Source organism: Erithacus rubecula (assembly GCF_903797595.1).
Source record: "Erithacus rubecula genome assembly, chromosome: Z".
NCBI classification, from domain to species: Eukaryota; Metazoa; Chordata; class Aves; order Passeriformes; family Muscicapidae; genus Erithacus; species Erithacus rubecula.
In genome coordinates, this window is record NC_136661.1 from 16689567 (window position 1) to 16708808 (window position 19242).

The following is a 19242-nucleotide window of genomic DNA, read 5'->3' on the forward strand; positions in this document are numbered from 1 at the left end:
TTTACTCACATAACTAAACCAAATCAGACAAGTACAGCTTTTATCACCTCACTGGATTCTTGTTCCTTTAAATATTTGTAATGTCGTAACTCCCCTTTCAGATTACACTTCTTAGATGTGGCTACGGGGTGCTGCCTGAAGGCCAAGGGCAGTGCCTGTCTGGGGGGCTGCGAGGCACAGGCAGTGTTCCTCACCTCCTGGCTCCCATGGCATGACAGTGCTAAGAGCTTGGCACTGGTGGCTTCTGCTGATTGACCTCATCAACTCCAGGCCCCAAAAACACCACTGAAAAACCTTTTCCACATGCAGTGGTGCCAGCAGGAACTGTGCCAGAAGATCTGTGTGCTGTCCTCTGAGGAATAAGGAATCTGTGAGATAGGGTATGATCTGAAAAACTCTTAATCTCTTCTCCTGCAAAAAGAACACTTCTTTCAACAAATTTAGGCCTAGCAAAAAATATTCCTGCACTTTGTGGGCACAACAGGAATTCATGCACAGCTGTGAAAAATTGAAATTTGGGACTTACTGGAAGCCAGATGTAGCTGGTTAAATAAACATGACAACTCTTCAGTTATAATGTGGGAAACAGCTTTAGATGTTATTTCTATTTTCTATGACCAAACTGGAAAAGAAATACTGAAATTCACATCAGCAGCTGAAAGCATAATTAAGCTCTGGAGCATGTATAATCTCTAGATTATTTTATACAAATAAAAACCATACATTACCAAACATGACTGCGGAGAGGAGAGGAGAGGAGAGGAGAGGAGAGGAGAGGAGAGGAGAGAGAGGGGGAGGAGAGGAGAGGAGGAGAGGAGAGGAGAGGAGAGGAGAGGAGAGGAGAGGAGAGGAGAGGAGAGGAGGAGGTAGAGGAGGAGAGGAGAGGAGAGGAGAGGAGAGGAGAGGAGGGAGAGGAGAGGAGAGGAGAGGAGAGGAGAGGAGAGGAGAGGAGAGGAGAGGAGAGGAGAGAGGAGAGGAGAGGAGAGGAGAGGAGAGGAGAGGGAGGAGAGGAGAGGAGAGGGAGAGGAGAGGAGAGGAGAGGAGAGGAGAGGAGAGGAGAGGAGAGGAGAGGAGAGGAGAGGAGAGGAGAGGAGAGGAGAGGAGAGGAGAGGAGAGGAGAGGAGAGGAGAGGAGAGGAGAGGAGGAGGAGAGGATGAGGAGGAGGAGGAGAGGAGAGGAGAGGAGAGGAGAGGAGAGGAGAGGAGAGGAGAGGAGAGGAGAGGAGAGGAGAGGAGAGGAGAGGAGAGGAGAGGAGAGGGAAAGGAATTTATAATTAGTGAAGTAATCCAGTGGGAAAGTACGGTACAATCATTAACACTACTTTATTAATGCATATGGATCGTACTGGTCCTGCAGTGGAATTTCATTTAAAACCTGGACAGACTACAACCAGATGTCAGCAATAAATGACAAAGCTCACATATATGCTTATGTATGAAGCTATACTTTCATATTGCTTGGTTTTTGGTTTTTTTTTTAAATGCCTTTAAATGAAGCTTTTAATTAATAGTAATATAATTAACATTAAAATAGAGGGGAAATTTTATCTTATTTTAGGACAATCAAAGAATTCTCCCTAAACATCGAGAAAAAAACTCCAAAACATGTTTTACTTCAAGAAGAAATTAATAATTTGTTTTAAAATGTCATTTTTAAGCTGTTCAGCATTGACTAAGGTTTGCAAGACTTAGTTTAGCAAATCCAAGTAAAAAAGTGATTAGTTTTCATGGCTTTGAAAGCAGATTAAGTAACAAAAACCTCTCAAATTTTCTCCAAACACCTTTCCATAATCTACATTTTTTGTATTTCAATCTATGTGAGTAAAACCCTGAGCTGGAACAGAGATGTACTGATGTAGAAGGTTCAGTGATTCAACCTATAGTGAGCAGGACAACAGGGAGCTGGGGACTAGAGAGCAGCCTCTTGTGCACATCCCTCTTGAAGAGAAGGGTCTTGTGCAGAGAAGCCTCACTAGGTGATGGCAACCCCTAATAACTCCCAGCTCATAACTCTGGACCTGCTGCACCCCAAGCTGTACACCATGAACCCCTCCAACTCCATCCTCACAAATTGATCCATCACACTCAGTGCCTAATCCAGCACCTCACAGCTCCTGCTGCCACCCTTGTGGGATGCTGGGGTGAGCAAGGCCCACCAGTCTAGAAGCACACCTGCAGAAATTTCTCATGGTTTCTGATTTTAGTTATATGAATACCTAGTATTGGCTTGGGCCATCAAAAAAAGCAAGATGTATTAAAAAAAAAAAGGGCTGAATCATAGCAGTCCAAGAAAAGGCTAAAACATATTTTAGGAAAAAGAAACAGAAGGAGCCACCTCCCAATGTATACTAGCTCAAGGAAGCCTCCTGCAGAGTACGTGCCTGGGATAAATATACACCAGTGCACTGTTCCCAGAGGGATGGAATACATAAAAATTAATTCCTGGGCTTTTTTTCAATCCAGATGTACAGATTCTGTTCAATCTTGTTCATGCCTTTAAAGACCTTCTGTCAGGAGTCACTTTCCAGTGATCAGGACTAGCTTTCAAACAAGTGAAGAGAGCCTGGATTAAAAATGATGCAAAAAACTGTGCTACATCTATTTCTGTTCTTAAAGGTGGGGGAAAGCTTATATGAATGCTATTTGTCATTGCCCAAAGCCTTACAGTAAACAGACTCCAATGCTCACTAAGAGTTTAAAAGAGACTCAGATTTCAGTCCCTGCTTTGAAATATGACACTTATAACAAGGGACATTTGTGCTAGCAGAATTTGTACTAGTGTATTGTGCTAGAAGCCAAGAAAACAGGGACAATGTAGAGTTCTCAACAGAAATAAATAATTTCAAGCCATAAAACACAGTGTACTAACAGCAACTTAAATGGGTGCTGAGGAGGTATGAGGAAAAAAGAAAAGCATGACAGTAAGCTAGTCATGCAAACATGAGATTGCTTTAAGATAGGAAGAATTATATACATTCAGGGAAAAAAAAATTCTGAACCTGAAAGCACTTAAATTTGGGTCAAACAATTTATTTTCACATCATCCACAGTTTTATTCTAGCAAAAAATGTTCTGAGATTGTATGAAATGTCAGCTAAGGATAGGTATGGACCCATACACTCAGTCTCCCTCCATACAGGAAGTACATGTGTACTCCTATGAACCCACAGTGATGTTCATGTGTCTCCAAGTCACAGCCTGCAATGTGGCCAGAAGGAAGAAGTTTTGGGCTTCCTCTCTTGCAGACTGCAATCCAGACTGCTTTTCACTCAACTCCTTAGTCTCCCTAGGAAGGCAGACCTGCCCTGTTCCACAGGTGAAGCTGTGAAGAGGTGGAAAGGGGAGGATGGTACATCATTAGTAGGTATCTCTGCTCCCCTCACAAAACATCCAAACATCAGCTCTCAAGTGCTGCATGCAACAGACTGGACTGAAAAATCAGCCGTGTCCAAAGCTACCAATCCACACAAAGAATAGTTCAGGGCAAGAGTCCTCTTTTTGGTCTCTATTTTGCACAATGACATCTGTTTCACGGCTGGGCTTGCTCCACTCTTAAAAAATACAAAGAGTACATTGATGTAGCAGCAGCAATTTAACTGTGTACAGTAATGCTGCATATGGATGAAACATAAAGAAATTCAACACTGCTGAACATAGCACCTGGAGCAATGGCAAGCACCTGTTGAAGTCACTGGGGTCTGAAATTCACACTTTGTCTCAACAATCCTTAAGTCATCAATATATCAAAATCTTCAGTATCTCACTTCAAAATATTCAACTTGAAAATGCACCCAGCTTGAAGGTGCCAGCAGGTTATTTTTTTTATATCCTATGATTGCAATGCCTTTATCATTGCAGCTATAAAGTATCTCATTCACTTCAGTGATGAATTATACTAAAACAGAGCAAATACATTTTTTATGATCTCTCAGCAGCTGTACGTCAGAAATCTCATGCAAATAAAATTATCTACGCAATAAATATTTCATCTTTCTATTATCAGCTAGTTACAAAATAACATTTAGTGCAATACTTGCTATAATGTAAAACAACATACATTTCTACACCATTCATCTGTCCAACATATTAAATACTCTAATGGAATGCATGATGTGTCCTTCAAAGCACCTTAATGAAGAGAGAGCTTTGAACTTTTCAAACAACTCCCTTTATTTTTCTTATAAGAAATCTAAGAAATCATCTCTAATGGAAAAGGAAAAACAACATATTTGTGATGCTGCTTTCATAAAAAGAAGCAAAAACAGATAATGTAACTAGAAATATTTTCTTTTTCCTTAATTAATGATGAGATTATTTAACTACAGATCTTTGCTTAAAGATTTGAAAAAACAAACTCTGGGTAGCTCACGTGCATGGAAACATCATTTCTAATCCAGCAGAGTGCTGCCAGAACAAGTTGGTCTACATGGTTGTCTCGCTTACTCCAGATCTAGCAAAGATGTTGTTACAAGATGTCTCAAGTGACTAATCCAATAAAAGAATGCAAGTGGCCTGGGGAGAGAGATGATGCCTTAGCTTTATCAGTGGCTTAGCTATGTGATCCAGGTCAGCCCTGGGTTACACAATCATTAGCTCCAACACAAGGGAAATTGCAGAAGCATTTCATGAGTGCCCTGGCTTCAGCTAGGGTAAAGTTAATTTCTTCTCAGTACTATTAGAGTGCTGTGTTTTGGATTCAGAATGAGAATGGTGTTGATAACACACTAATGTTTGGGTTTTTGCTAAGGCATGTTTATTTCAAGTCAAGAACTTTATTTTCCTCCCTTGTAGTCTCATACTCCACCAGAGAGGAGGCACACAAAAGAAAACTGTAAAGGAGCATAGTTGGGCAGGTGATTGGAACTGACCAAAGGAATATTCCACTCCACAGAAGTCATGTCCAGGGAGAGTGTCTTGGGGTGATTTTATGATGCTTGTATTCCAAATCATCTGTTCTGTTGGTGTTGAATATTGAGTTCAGCAGCTTTTAGACTGGTTCCAGGAGCGAAGGCAAAAGAAAAGGTGCAGAGTTTATAATCAGAGCCTGCACTTGCTCCCCCACATCCTACACACAGACTGTGTTGTCTGCAGTGGACAGCAGGAGAGAGCTCTCTTTTACTCTTAGTTTCTGGCTAGCTGAGGAAGAAAATCTTCCTGAACGGTGTTTTTTGGGGTTTTTTTGGTTGTTTTTGTTGTTGTTGTTTGTTTGCTTGTTTGGATTTTTTTTAATTGTTGTTGGTTTTGTTTTTTTGTTGGGGTTTTTTTTTTTCCTCCTTTCTCTTGGAATTGTCTGAACCTGCACTGGACTGAAAACCCAGAAGTGCACCAGGCACCTGTGTCCCACCAGGCCTGGCCTGGGCCATGGCATTTCCCACTGGAGGAACTGAGAACAGCCTGCCTGAGTGAGCTGTGACCCACAGAGGGACTGAGAACAGCCTGAGTGAGCTGTGACCCACAGAGGGACTGAGAACAGCCTGAGTGAGCTGGGCTGTGACCCACAGAGGGACTGAGAACAGCCTGAGTGAGCTGGGCTGTGACCCACAGAAGGACTGAGAACAGCCTGAGTGAGCCAGGCTGTGACCCACAGAAGGCACTCCTCTGAATCTGTCATCTCTTCACAGCAGAAAAAGGTTTTGTTGCTTAGTATTGTTCATTTTTGTGCTGGAAAGTGCTTTGTCCGTTCAATAAACAGGTTTTTTTTCACTTCTCTCCGAAGACATATTTCCCCGAACCAATTAAAGAAGGAACTATTTTCCTAAAAAAAAACCTTGTCCATAAATTTTCTCCCAAATTTGCCCTAAACCAGAACAGGGAGTCAGCTGGAGACAGCAGATCTGGGTTTGGGAAGGGGACTCTGGCATTGGTCAGTAGGTGGTGAGCAGCTGCATTGTGCATCACCTGTTTGTTTCCTTTGTATAATCACTATTATTACTTACCATTATTATTGCATTTTCCATTAGTATAAATTATTAAACTGTTCTTATCTCAACATATAAGTTTTAATTCAAGTCGCCTCCCCATTTCACTGAGGTTGGGGTGGGGGGAAATAGGAAGGGGTTGACCAAGCAGTTGCTCGGTGCCTAATTTCCAGCTATGTTCAACCATGACAATGAGATAACACACAGCGTGAAATCCAGCTCTGAAAAAATCCCAAACTTCTCCCTCTCAACTGAAAGTGAAATGGTTTGCAACAGAGATTTTGCTACATTGACAGATTATTTTCTTAAGAATGCTCTGAGCGCTGATTAACAAAAGAAGCCCACACTGAGATTCTGCAAATTCTTCACATTTTCTGGCCAAGATTTATAATGGAAAGCAGCATAATAGGAATCTGCCTGAAATTAAAACCAGAAGACTTTTACAGTAGAGACTGAACTAAAAGAAATGTCACAGGGAAAAAATACCATTACAGTTATTAATAATGCAGTAAGTTGCTTTCTAAAAAATCCAGTTTCACAGTTTTACACCAAAAAAGCAAATGATTTTCAAAAACAAAGGGAAAATTCTGCCACTTGCTTTCCATAAGTGCTAACACAATGGTTTTCAAAAAAAGTCTTTGCATTTGAAAGATTATATTCTTCTCTCTAAGGGCATAAAACCATTTTAACAACATTCCCTTTTCCATAGTAAAATGTCAGAAGTATAAAACTTACATAAAACAAACTGCAATTACTTTAGTATTATAGGGGTTTCTGTAGATAAATAAAAATGGCTACAATGCTTTTAGAACTGCAGCCTAACCATAATTAAAGAAGTGAACTTTCTTTTTCATTGTTTTGTTGCCCATTGCCCAAAAAAAGCCCAGATAACATAATACTATCCTGTAAATTTAGGTTTATAAATTATAACACTCTGCTGACATCTAGATCAACACTGACTGACTACAGAGTTATTAAAATCAGACATAATTATTTCTTTTTTTCAATTATCCTGTTGCAAAGCTTATTGAAAGTTGACACTAAAAACCAACATTCTTCAGTTCAAAATGAAGTCACTTTTTAATCTATACAACTCAGGAGCTCAGACACAAAACAGTCTTTGCTAGATATTTCAGAACGTTAACTATCTCATCAGATGGTCTAAATTAAAAATTTATTTAATTAACACAAACTAAATTAAGAATGATACTATAATGCACAGTGTAAAATGTCAGTTTTTCAAAACTACCAGGGTTACTGTGAATCTAATTAATGTCTAACTGATATTTTATAAATTTTAAATAATATTATTATTAAGATCTGATTATACCTGTGCATATTCAGAGAGTGTAAAATTATCACACTACTGAAAAAAATATTTAAATGCTCACATTGACAATGTGCATTTCAGTTCCAGAGCACCCCAGAGGAATCTACAAGCTTTGGTGTGCAGCACCTTTAGTACAAATGTTTTGCTGGGCCCCACTACACCACACCACTATGTGAGCAGATGCCACAGCTTGCCTTTAGAGGAGTTGATAACAGAAAATTAGAATAACACAGTCGAGTAAATGGAAGAAACAGAATTACCATTTTAATGCATCTAGTGCCCCACAGAACAAAATTTCTGAAAACCCCAACAAAACATAATGCTAAGTAGCCGCACAGAAAAAAAAAAGTGTAATAGAAGATGTGTATTTTCCAGTCAAATCTTAAATGCAGAGATGTTACAACTGTTATCTTTTGATGTATTGCAGTCTACTAAGCAAATGACCTTATTTTAGGCACCAAAGCATGTCTAAACTGTGTTGGTGAATAGTTTTGACTTCACAAGCACCTACAGTAATGTCTGAAATGAAGTCCACCAGGAATCATTTGACAATAAAATCCAGTTAAACTATGTGTACAGTTGTCCATTATCACAAATATAATATTTTGCACCACAGCCTGAGAGGCAAATGCTAACTAATGCTGGGTTTGCACAGCTCTACAGCACTCTGTACTTTTTGGCCATTTAAAAGAGTTTTTCTTTGGTGTGGTTTCAGCTGGCAGTGCAGACTAGGGAGACAGAAAAGAGTGAAACATAAACTAGGCTGTTGACCAGAATACAGTAAATTTGCCCCTTAGAAAGTAAGCCATGTTTTTCAGGACTACACTTGAAAATTTAAGCAATTGCAATTTACAGAAGTACCAAGATGAAACTTTTCAGTCATTTTTAGTACTTCTCATTAGTTTACATCTAACTGGGGCATCAAACTAGCTTTTTAATACAGAACTCTGCTTTTCCAGAATTGAATTGGTCTATTACAGTTTGGTTGTCAGAGGTTTTGAACACTAATTTTTTTCCAATTAGGATGCTAGGAACAAGCATTTTATGTTAGAATGATGGTATAGATTTTTAATAGCTTTTGTAAATGTCCTGTTAATACTGCTGACTTCAAGTCAACAACCATCAGAAATTATGATGTCCATGCACAAAATAAACTAATTTGCAGTAGAAATGGCTAACAACAAAAGAGCAGAAATGTCTTCTCCTCCCTCTCAAAAATGGATATAAGCACTATTAGATTAAATGCTGACTTATTTCAAAAATTTTGTAAGATTCATGGGATGTGATGGACAGGGGAAGACAGGTAATACTTTGTATCAACATCTACACACTACTACTGAGAGAAGAAAATATAAATGCAAGTTCCACTGACTTAGAACTGCTTTATTAGGGAACAATGAAACATTTGCTTTTTGATCTTGTTTTCTGTTAAGGCTAAAAGGGAAGCAAAGAACAAATTCAACTTACAGTGTTGGCTTATCTATTATCACTACTGTCCTAAGATGAGCAAATAAAACATGTATAGGCAGTTTAACATAAATTCATATGAAAAGAGTCAAGACGCAAATGAAATGCAGATACTGGTTTACTTTATCCTAGTACCCTTTAATTGCCTTCTCTCAGACTTCTGGATGCTGAAGTTTCTTCATAAGAACATAAGCAAGTAGAGTTCCTGTTGCAGGAAAAAATACACCAGGCAAGCCATCGTTAATGCAACCAATTACAATACTGTTATATAATACAAAAGCACAACATGTGAAAATTATAATATAATACTACATTCCCATCATGAAAAGGAAAAGCTTCTTTAGTATACTGCTAGTAAGGCAGCATAGCTATTAATGCATATAAAGATGCAAAATCACAAAAATTCTAAGAAAAAAAAAAAAGGATAAGTTGCTTTTTACCATCGGATAACATAGCAATGTAAACTCTGAATCACAGGATGAACCTGCTTTCCACCTTGTTAATGAATGAACTGCATGTAGGTACAAAAAGGGTAGCTTAGTTCATTATGATTACAGAAGTTGTCCACCCATGATGTGTACTTACTTAAAACAAAGGCTGAAAACAACACACTTCTTCCTGTTCTGCTACAGTAACCACCCAAAATCACTGGCAAGAACTGAACAGATTGTTTAAATGTTGGTGGATTGTTAGGGGTTTTTCTTCGTTTTATTTAAGTCCTCATGGCTATCATGAAAGATAGAAACAAGACTGTATAAAGCATGTGCCATTTGTTTATTCTAGTCTGCTGATAAAGCTCATGTCTGGGGACTCAGACAAATATAATTTCTTATTTTTTCAACCAAAATTTTCAAATTCTGTGCTATTTGAGCCAGGCAATTTCAAATACATAAGGTGCCAACTGGATAATTTTATACAGTCTGCACTTACTGACCTGGCATTTCAACTGTTCAAACAAAGTCAAACAATGAAGTCATGGAAAGATGTTGGAAAGGCTGAAACATGTCCTTGTTTCAAAGGTGACTTACAAACTAAGAAGTCAGTCAGCTTGTTTGTTTTTGATAATGTGCTAACATAGAACTGGAAGAGCTCTGGGAGCTTCTTTCCATTTTCTGTCTACCAATTCTTGTCTTCCGTGTTTGGATGTAAGCCCTATCAGCCAGACTAGGAGCCCCTAGAGCTTCAGAAGAACCATCCCACTATAGAGACTCTTCATATGTCTCTCAAAAGGCACTACTTTGTTTTTGAAATAGAATGACTTCCTCTTTCTACAATAAAAATTTTAAGTCTTCAATGTCTACACTGTTCTGCTACTCCCTAGGTGCTCACAGGGCCACTCCAGTAGACAAGGCCTTAATGGTGAGCACATAGTACGGGGCACTTCTGGTGATCTGACTAAAAATCTTGATGCAAATTTATATTTATTTAAATATGCACTTGCCTGCAGTCAAACCTAGAGGTGTGAGCTCCAATCTCAATCCAAAACTTCTTCTGTTATGACTAAGAGGGTAGAATGGACAGACTTTCTGGTGTGCAGTAAAGCATATAGTCTCTCCCACTGAAGGAACAGCTATGGTCTTCCTCTGATACCAGCAGGTTTTGAAGAAAAACAACCCACCGGTGTTTTATTAGCCATGAAATGTCTCTCTGTTACGGAAGTTGTATGATACTAGACTAATTTCAAAAGGTAATAGGAAAAAGATCCATGACAACAGCATGAGTCTTGCTGCCCAAGAAAGCCACAGAGATTGTGGAGGAGTGGAAAAGAAGAATGAGCCACACATTAAAAAGACTCATGCATCTTTCAGGCAGACAGGGCACAGAAGTCCTTTATTTCCTCTTCCTGTTTGATTTTCTTCAAGCAAAGCCATTGCTCAATTTTAGTTGTTACTCCTGTCCTCTGACTTCACACCAACTAAGGCAAATGTAATTTTATACAGTTTTTAAATGTGAAGATTCTTTCACATTTTAGTTCCATTTCCTTAAGGTTACCTTCAAATATTGTGAGACAACACTGGGTAATGCAGCAGCAAGCAGACAGTGTTACATCATCACTGTAACAGCTATGGGGAGGCTGACATGGCAAAAAAATAGAAGTCATCCTGGAGCAGTACATCCTTTCTCACCACAACTCTCCCACAGATGAAATGCCCATCTCTTTTTACTGCTGCAAGGGTCATCTGGCTAGGATTACATGCCTAACTCTTACCCAGCAGCTCTCGGGGTTGAAGCCCATGCAAAGTGTATGCATTTGAGGGACAGAGGAGGAAAAAACCCTAAAAGGAAAAAAAGAGATGAGAAAAAACATCTCTGCGCAACAAATTGAAGAGCTTAGGAAGTAAGCATGAAAGCATGAGAGAAAAGCACTGCTTTTATACTGTGATATAAAGTTTTAGGTGCCAATTAACCAGACTGATTTAATCATTTATTCAAATACCACTTCTTCCTCCTGGGGGGAGGAAGGAGAAGGAAATGGAAAATGCTAGAGAGTTCCAGGTTTCAGTGCTATTTGGGTTTTCTGGTGCTTTAAATATTGATGCATTTCCATCTGGACAGATGTTTCACCTACAGTTTTGTAAGACATTCTAAAAACACAGCAAGTGCATTCTTTAGGGCCTATGTCTAGAATTAAGTTTGTAAATAAGACAATTTGCCTTATTTTACTTTTCACAAATAGTGAACAAGAAACAATTAATCATTCAGATATTTTTAAAAATAATTCTCTTAAATTCTGGCATGCACAGGAAATGGAATTGCCTGTACTGTATTTCAGGCAACATTTAGACCACTTTTTCAAATCTCTTTCATAAAAACGATAACCAGAAGTTTGTCAAACATTAACATCATAATGCTAAGAGAGAAGAAATCTGGAAAGCAGAGATGAAACAGCGTGTTAGTCAGTATTTCTTCCACCTCCATAAATCACAAGAGGCCAATTATAGTAATTCCTAAAACAAAACTTGAAAGAAAGGAATCCAAAACTCACCCAACTTTTCTACTCTGACTAAGAAAATATGAAGACAGAAGAGACAGACAAGAATGAGCTAGGAAACTAGCATATGTTGTCTCTAATTCCCACAAGTGCATGAATTTTCTGACCCTGAACTTGCATGGGCCTGCAGTGAGCATTTGTGTTCAAGATTATAGAAGTAGGAAGATTACATCAAGTTGAGCAAAGCTTTAGCAATTAATACATAGAAATTATTTCACCAAGAGTGCCTAGGGAATTTCCCAAAGCAGACCTTAAATGCATAAAAGAGAAGGTATTATCCATTACAAATGGGAAGCTGCCTTCCTTCTCAAAATTAAAAAAACCGGAACCAGTATTTCTTGAAAGATACACCAGTTCTGCAATAGAAAATTACAAAATGCAGCTTAGTTTTTTGAGCCTCTGGTACTTAATATCTCTCTTCTGCAAATGTTTTGCTGGAGGCTAAAGAAAACTTTATGTATAAGTGTATCTGTCTAATAAGCATCCTCCATTCCAAAACCCACGTAAACACACAAGAATATTTTCATGCAAGCGCATTAGAAGCATTCACTTACAAGGGGTTGAGGGCTAGACTTATGAAAGTATTGGGGTGTTTAGAAGCTTGAGACAACACACGGCCATTGTCTGCCTTTTCCAGGCACCAGTTTTCCCTAATCACTTAGTTTGCCAAGTAAAACCTACAGAACAACAAGTTGTTGGAAGGGATGTATGCCTTGGTACTAATATGCTCCATGACAGCCTCGGTGGGACTCTCGACCTAAGTATTTCCAGATGGAAATGTGATGCTTCCAATTGGGCACTCTCTTTGCTGTAGGGCTCAACTGAATGAACCATCAGGTCTGACCTAGGGTGTTTATGAAACCAAGAAAGGTCTCAAAACATTGAGCTGTTGATCCTTGACTGGCATGTGGCACAGAAATGTTCAAATACTTCTCTGTCTCTCCTGTAGCAGGAACTTTAACTCTTCCTTCCCTACAAAAAATTCCAGGAACTCAAGATGAAAGAAAAGAACTCATAAAAGAAAAGAGGAAAAGGAATCTTCTAAAGTCTCATATTGAAGCTCTTGCCATTTCACAAAATATCAATTAACAATATTAATAAGATAACGAACAGTTTGGAAATATTTCCACAGTTTGTTGGTACATACTTTACACAAATTACACAAATCAGATCATGTACAGTGTCCTCAGCACAGAATGCAGAAAGACCTGAATCGCAAAACAATCGAAAGCACAACAGTTAACATATTTTCCTGGTAAGACGCAGACAAAGCAACAGCAAGGATTACATGGCTTTGGTTTACAATTCTAGAGAAAAAAACAAAGCCCACATAGAGAGAAACTTTTATCTCTGTGGCTCTTTTTGCAGAAGTTGCAGAAACTTTTTAAACAAAACCTCAGACATTCAGAGTTCTCAGTCCGTATCACAAAGCGCACTTAGAAATCACATTCAGCAGCTGTTCAGCTAACTGCAGTGCAGCAAAAGCATAACAGGACAAGACAGTTAAAATTACAGTACCACAGAATATGCCACATTGGAAGAGACCCACAGGTATCACTGCATTCAACTCTTAGCCCTACACAAGACATCCCAAGAGTCATACCAGGGTGCCTAAGGGTATTGTCCAAACGCTTCTTGAAGCCTATCTGACTTGGTGCTTGGACCACTTCTCTCCTGTGCGCCTGTTCTAGTGCCCAAAAACTGTCTGGGTGAAGAACCTCTTCCTAATATCCAGCTTCAACCTCCCCTGACACAAGTCCAGGCCATTCCCTTGTCACCACCAGTCACAGAGATCAGTGCCTGCCCCTCCTCTTCCCCTCACAAGGAAGTTTCAGACTGTAATGTGGTCTCCCCTCAGTCTCCTCTTCTCCAGGATGCACAGACCAAGAGACCTCAGCTGTTCCTTATCAGGCTTCCCCTCCAGACCATTCAACATCCTCATGGCCCTCCTTTGGACTCTCTCCAGTAGTTCAATGCCTTATACTGTGATGCCTAAAACTGCCCCCAGCACTGGAGGTGAGGCTGCCCCAGCTCAGAGCACAGCAGGACAATCCCCTCCCTTGCCTGGCTGCTGATGCTGTCCCTGATGCCCCCAGGACACTCTTGGCCCTCCTGGCTGCCAGGGCACTGCTGGCTCATGTTCAACTTGCCATGGACCAGAACCCAGGGCCCTTTCCATGGCACAGCTCTCCAGCCTCTCATTCCCCAGTCTGTCTGTACATCCAGGGCTGTCCCATCCCAGCTGCAGAATCTGGCACCAGCCCTTGTTGAATTTCACACAGCTGATGATTGCCCATCTCAATAATCTGTCGAGGTCTCTCTGTAGGGCCTGCCTCCCTCTGAGGGAGTCAACAGCCCCTTCTAGATTTTTATCACCTTAGTGCCCCTTCCAGTCCTGAGTCTGAGTCATTATGAAGCTGTTGAAGAGCACAGGGCTGAGGATGGAGCCTGGGGAACCCCAATAGTGACAGGTCCCCCATCTGATACCTCCCCATTCACTGTAACCCTTTGTGCTCAGCCCATGAGCCAGTTCTCACCCATTTAATAACGGGTTTTGTCCAGAAAGACACAGTGAGAGAGAGAGCAATGAAAGCTTTACTGAAATACAAAAATACCACCAGTTGGCTTCCCTTCATCAAATGTGTGGATTACCTTGTCATAAAAGGAAGACTCAATAAGCAGGACTTTATTCTCATGAAGCTATGCTGGGTGTGACCAAGGACTGCATTGTCTTTCAGGTGTTTTCCAATACCTCCCAGAGTAATGTTTTCCATGACTTTACTGGGCACTGAAGTGAGACTAGCAGGTCTGTGGGAGGGGTCCTCCTTCTTGCCCTTCCTGAGAACTGGGAGAACCTGTGCCAGCTTCCAATCAACTGGGACCTCTCAGGATTTCCAACACTGCTCAAAAATCATTGAGAGGATTTTTGTAATGACATCACCCAGCTCTTTCAGGATTTTTGGATGAATCCTATCGGGCCCCATAGATTTGCAGGGACCCAGCTTGAGCTGAGAAGGTTGACTGGGAAGTGGTCATTCTCACATTCATGGTACTCCACTTCTATGTACAGACACAGGCATGTTTGGGTACAGCTGCCTTTGCTCTTCCATCCATCTCTGGTCCAAGGCAATATGATCTTGGGGTTTAACCAAAGCAAACAATACATTTGCATTACGTAGCAAAAAAAAAAGAGCATAGTCCTAACTCCAGGGTTCATAATTTTAAAGGCATAGCCATTTAATCAATGTATCAGTCAGGCTGCTGCTTCTGCCACTTGTAAGGGTACTTTGGTCTCATTTTACTGCTCAATGGAGTTATGCACTAGAAAACAAAACCCTTGAAGAAAGACATATCAACTCTATTTTTCAGATATTTCTTATTGCAAACACAGTTTCGTAGCTGTTGACTACACAAACAGGTTTTTGTATAACCTATAGGGACAATACTATTTCTCAAAACTGGCAATAACCATCCCAGACAGTAAATTTAATACAATTTATGTTGCAAGAACAATTTAATACAATTTATGTTGCAAGAACAATTTAATACAATTTATGCTGCAAGAACACTGAACAGTTCATATTTTCAACTGAAGTTAACAGATTGAGATTGAAAAGCTGTACCTTTTTAAAAGTACTCTTAAGAGTAATAAACCAGCAATATATGGAGTGCAAAACATGATTCAGTCTTCCTCTAGAGTTTGCTGTCCTGTAACAACAATAACAAACCCTCAACCCACACAACTCAGCTCCTGTCATGATCATGGACACTCAAGAGACCAACCTCTCAAGCCCCTGCCATATTCCTATGACTAGTATGTACCATGGATGATATTGTGAACACAGTGCTAACTCAGAGGTGCTGGACCATTGACAGCTGCATGCAGAAGAGCTGGACATTTCTCCAATCTGCTTCAGGACAGCATTCTAGCCCAAAAACAACTCTTCATGCTCATGTACTACTCTAGTTATTTTCACAAACCTTCAGCAGTTCAGCAAGGTAAACTAAGTACGAATACAAATAGAACTACAAAAGAATAAAACTACCCTTCTTCTTCAAAATAAAATTATGATTAAGTTTCCACTCACAATTTTTGATATTTGACAGCAGAATGGAAATCTGACTTTGATGCATGCAATTTTTATGAAAAGCTTATTTTTTAAAATAACAACATATTATGCACTTTGTAGCAACTATCTTTTCTCAGATGTTCCCAGCAATACATACCTGTCTTTTTGCTATGTTGAAAAAACTTTTCCAACTCTTTTTTACCAAACTTAATGTACTGTTCCAGATGCAAAACCCCTGGAAATGTCACGTAAAAACAAAAAGACTGATTTGCTCTGGGTGACAATTCACTTGGGATGCAGAACACTACTGATTAACCTCCAAAATAATTCTCCACAAAGCTCATGCATTTTCTTGGGTAACTTATGGATACCCATTTCTGCAGAGCATATATGATGTTTTCTTGGTCCATTTTACAGCTCAAATCCCCACATACTCCTGAACTTTGAGTTGAAAACTACAGGTAAGAAAGATAATAGGAAAAAAAAGAATTAATGATGAATTTACCTACTTGCAATGGTAAAGAATATATGACTATCAATAATTTAATAGCAGAATCTCCACATATACAGTACTACAAGCTTCTGTTTATCTGAACAAGTGTCATTAGTTACACAGCAGATTTTTTTGTTGTTTTTGAGTTTCTTTCTGACAGATCCCAAATTACGTTACAACTAGTAATCTGAATCTGGAAAGTGTGTTTCAGATAGAAAGATGGTGAAAGGATAACAGGTGAGCAACATCTGTTCATGACAATAAGGGTAAAGGTTGAACAACTCCAACTAAGAACACTGTAGCAGACCATTACTCTTTCAGACACCACAAGATGCTTGGCTGAACAAAGATGCCCCAGCAGCCTCAAACATCTCATCAGACTAATGCTGCAAAACACACACCTCCCTGTGCACCTTGAACAGGGTGGTCAACCAGAGGACTACCTGCATCCTCATATTACCTCATATTCATTACCTAACAGACAAGACAGTTAAGATACCTCACATACCTCAGAGTAATAGATGTTTCCATACCACTTGATTTCCAGGGTTTGTAAACAAGCTCAATAATCTTTAATATATAGGCAGTTTAGTTAGACATGGTCGTTTTCAGAGATGTGCAGCCAAACACAGCAACCTCTGGCCAGCAAAACTCCCTGTATTTAGGCCTCTGGCACAAAACAAAACTGCCACTGGCATGCTTTTTTTATTTCTAGTGAGAGTTTATCTGAATAAACATAGAAAGACTGAACACAAGGCCAGCCAGCCAGGGCAAATTTACACCCTGGTTCCTACATGGGTTGCATACCACTGATACACAAAAACTTAAATCGCTTCAGAAAACACATAAGGGTCTTACCTTTCTGCACATGGATGATGTCTGGAAAGTTGGCCAAATGACCCTGATATAGCGCTAACAAATCCATCACAGGATCTAGGTCCTGCCGGGGCTGATCTGCAAAGAGGTCCCCGATGGCATCATAGGCTTCTGCAGTGAAGGCTATGGCTTGGTTGAGGCCAGCTGAAAAGGCCTGCTGGTCCAGCTCGAATGCCTGACTGAGGCACTTGAAGGAGTGCCCCACCTTCTGGTATTCCTTCTTGAAACCGGTGACTTGTTTGCGGGCAAACTCGTTGGCTGTGTGATTAAGTTGCAGGGCACTCTCATCCATCTTCTTGGTGAAGGCTTTGAAGCCATCCACCTGGCTCTCCACCTCCTGCAAGTCCAGGCTGGCCCCAGGGCCTGTGGGGACACTGATGGTCAGAAAGAAGTTGGCACCCACCATCTCATCCTTCTCAGCCTTGCGCTTGCCCTGCTTCCAGGCCTTCTCATCCGTGCTGGGACAGGTGAGGAAGTGCTGGAAGGCATCACACTGAGCCAGCACGGGGTGGCTGCACATGTGGTCCATCCACCACGCCAAGCCTTTGCGACGTTTGGAGATGAAGTCCTCCTCAAAGCGGCCGGTGGCCTGCTTCTCTGGCAAGTGGGGCACGGAGATGACAGGGAACTTCTCAGCCAGGCGCCCATAGAGCCAGTCAAAGTGCTTGTAGCGGCGGTGCACCTGCTGCCCGGTGTGGCTGGGCACCAGCTTGTAGGCGATGTAGCTCTTCATGCCCTTGAATTTGGTCTGTTTGGTGGGGTCCTCGATGGAGCACTGGAAGGGGTAGGGGTTCTCCTGCCACTCGGGGCCCCTGGGGCCCAGCACCACGCACAGCTTGTCCCCGTCCTTCACGAAGCCCGACGCCTCGCCCAGCACGAAGGCCTCTCCGCCGGACTTGACGAAGGTGGAGAAACGATTGAGGTTGCGGCTCACCGTGGCCGAGCTCTTGGCGGCGCCGCCGCCGCCGGGCGGGTGTGGGTGTCCCGGTGGGTGCCCCGCGCCGCGGGGGCCCAGGGAGGGCTCGGAGCGAGTGGACAGGCGGTACCGGCCCGAGGCGCCGCCGCCCGCCGCCTCGTAATCGGGGTAGGAGCTGCCCAGGGCGCCCGGCTCGTCGGCCACCGTGGAGCTGTCGTCCCAGTCATCGTCCCAGTCGTCATCGCTGCCCTGGCTGGGCTGGTAGGATCCGCCGTAGGGCGGGAAGGGATACCCGGCGGGGGGCGGCGGGAAGGGCTCGGGCGGGGGCTGCTGCGCCGCCGGCTTGAAGGCGGCGGGGGGCGGCAGCGGCTCGAATCCGCCGACGGGGACGTTTGCGTAGCGGGCGGGCGGCGGCGGCTCGGCGGCGGGGGCGCGGATCACCTGCACGTAAGAAGCCGGGAAGAGCCCGCGGTCCCCGCGGCTGTTGACGCCCTCCAGCCACCCCTCGATGTCCTGCTCGCTGCACAGGCTCAGCACCTCGTGCTCCCGAAGCGAGATCTCGCCGGGGTTCTCCGACCTGAAGTCGTACAGCGCCCGCGCCCGCAGCGCCATCGCCGCCCGCCGGGGCGCTCCCTGCGCCGCCGCCCCCTCACCGCGACTCGCTGGCGGGGCTGCAGCACCAGAGTGCCGCCGCCCTCGGGCTCCTCTTCCCGTCGGCGGCCTGCCGGGTGCCGCTCCCGGTGCCGCTCCCGGAGCCGGCGGCGGGCGCGGGGCCGGGCCGGGCCGTCCCACGTCGCCAGTTGCGCTAATCCAGAGCCGAGCGGCAGGGCGGAGCAGCCGAGCGCAGAGCGGCCGCCCCCATCGATAGCCCCCCCTCCTGCCCCCTGCGCCCCCTGCCGGGGCCTCGCCGAGCGCGTCCCGCGCTCCGGGCGCCTGGGGGCCCGGTGTCTGTGCCGGCGTCTGTGCCGGCGTCTGTGCCGGCGTCTGTGCCGGTGTCTGTGCCGGTGTCTGCCGCCCCCGCCGCGCCCCCGCCGGGACCCCGCCGCCCGATCGCCGCCGGCGCCTCCCGAGCCCTCGAAGGCGCGCCAGCGCTTCCCCGCGTCCGCCCGGGGAGCTTCCCGAGGCCCCGGGTGTCGGTCCCGGGTGTCGGTCCCGGGTGTCGGCCCCGGGTGTCGGCCCCG

General features: G+C 42.9%; 1 protein-coding gene across 2 annotated transcripts in view; it reads right to left on the reverse strand.

Moving 5' to 3' along the window:
• SNX18 (sorting nexin 18) overlaps positions 1-18823 on the reverse strand; it is a 42036-nt gene extending 23213 nt beyond the window's left edge. For both annotated transcript variants that reach the window (XM_079330418.1, XM_079330417.1), the window contains exon 1: positions 17128-18823. In XM_079330418.1, the coding sequence (XP_079186544.1) occupies positions 17128-18673 (1546 nt within the window). In that variant the 5' untranslated portion in view covers positions 18674-18823. The remainder of the gene's footprint in view (positions 1-17127) is intronic.
• Positions 18824-19242: the final 419 nt, after the last annotated feature.